General features: G+C 39.6%; 2 protein-coding genes across 2 annotated transcripts in view; both read right to left on the bottom strand.

Annotated features, from left to right (window-relative positions):
- The window catches only part of LOC108632552 (bumetanide-sensitive sodium-(potassium)-chloride cotransporter-like), a 7,524-nt gene extending 6,999 nt beyond the window's left edge, over nt 1–525 (bottom strand). Inside the window, exon 1 of the mRNA XM_026819759.1 lies at nt 254–525. The gene's annotated coding sequence lies outside the window, so the exon portion shown is untranslated. The remainder of the gene's footprint in view (nt 1–253) is intronic.
- Nucleotides 526–1,047: 522 nt separating this feature from the next.
- Nucleotides 1,048–1,470, bottom strand: LOC113465245 (uncharacterized; the record flags this gene model as incomplete). The annotated part of the gene is made up of 2 exons (XM_026819760.1): nt 1,048–1,181; nt 1,250–1,470. Coding segments are annotated over 2 exons (355 nt in total), but the record flags the coding sequence as incomplete, so codon positions are not given.
- Between the last annotated feature and the right edge of the window lie 42 nt (nt 1,471–1,512).

The raw sequence follows: 1,512 nt of genomic DNA, 5'->3' as shown, positions 1-1,512 counted from the left end.
GTCATTTCTACTTGTTTTCACTAATTTTTTTTATAAGCAATTTACAGTGATTATACAAAATCAGGTGATGTTCTAATTATTAAAAGTAATATTGATAACGACCGAACAAATGATTTACTAGTAAAATTCCAACGTGTTTATTATAAATCTGTTTGACACCAAATTGATTTTGACAACGGATGAGACAAAACGTGATAAATGATTTTGAAAGTTGATTTTTCATATGCACCAATTTGACGTGTTTCTCACTCACTTTTCTGAATATATTTCGGGGCTGACAAGTTGGCGTTTGATGATCCAGCCGTGGATCGACGAGCGATCCCGTGGCTAGCGGATCACCGGTGGATCAGAAGCGCGACCCGACACTGACACAACGGCCGAGCGGAGCGTACGAACGGAACGGAACGCCGCTTCTTCGAGATAGTACCCTCCTCGAGGCGAAACGAATCAAAGGAAAGGAAGCTTAAGCAAAACTGTGGCAGGAGGCATGCGTCGAGCTTCCCTTTCCCCATAAAACAACGCACTCCGGGAGTACACGCGTGCACACCCACTTAAATACACACGCTCGCGTGCGAAAGAGCAACGCGAAATCCTCGAGAGGGAAAGAACCAGTTTTTATTGGAGGCCGTGTCAAAGACCCGTACCCGAGCCGAATCGATCTGTATCAATTAGGGTTCGGACGGGGTGAGATGATGGCGTCTGATGAAAAACTAGTGTAATACTTATTGATAAAAATGTTATCAGGTAAAGCGAAGATCCTCTCCTTGAGAAGATTTAAATGGTTCTCGGTCACTGCGTATGAAATGTTTTTATCAAATACGTCTTATTGAATATCATTAGATTTCATGGATTTATATGAAAACTAATTGTGTAGAGAATATAAAACNATTATTACCAATGTTCTTCCGACGTCTGATTTCTTTTTAAAAAATGTGTTTCTAAAGTGTATAAACATTTAGGATTGACTGTATAGCCAATACATCCTTAATTAAACATTCAAATCCTGAAACTATTTTTGTTGAATTATTTTTAAACAAGTGAGTATAATTACATCAATTTCTCTATCGCGTGTTTCCGCTTGTGTTTCAACTGGTCCCGGGCACTTCCGTGAGTAGGCGAGTCCCTAATTATCTGCGGGTTGTGATCGGGAACGAATTGACTTCCTAAAACCGATGTTACATCTAATATCGAAAAAAGGAACATCATTTATTATTCATAGGAATTCTGAAATGGAGATATTTTTAATTACCCATCGTTGGGACGCTCTGCACTCTCGGTATCTGACTGGACATAGACAAATTGCTGTCGACGTGCATTAAAGTGTTCCCAGTTAAATCGTAACTACTCTGCGCGAGTATCCCATGTTCCTCGTCACCGTTTTTCATCTCGTTCGTCGCGACGATCTCTGAACAATCCAAGCCTTCAGCAATTCTTAACATTGCCACTGCTAATTTTTGATCGAACGCGTTGCTATAAAAAAAAAGAGAATATAATAAAAAAGGAGAAATATTG

Source organism: Ceratina calcarata, unplaced genomic scaffold (genome assembly GCF_001652005.2).
Source record: "Ceratina calcarata isolate Rehan_Ccalc_2016 unplaced genomic scaffold, ASM165200v1 scaffold161.2, whole genome shotgun sequence".
Lineage (NCBI taxonomy): Eukaryota > Metazoa > Arthropoda > Insecta > Hymenoptera > Apidae > Ceratina > Ceratina calcarata.
Note: the sequence above shows the minus strand (reverse complement) of the source record. Positions and strands in the feature narration are given on the sequence as shown.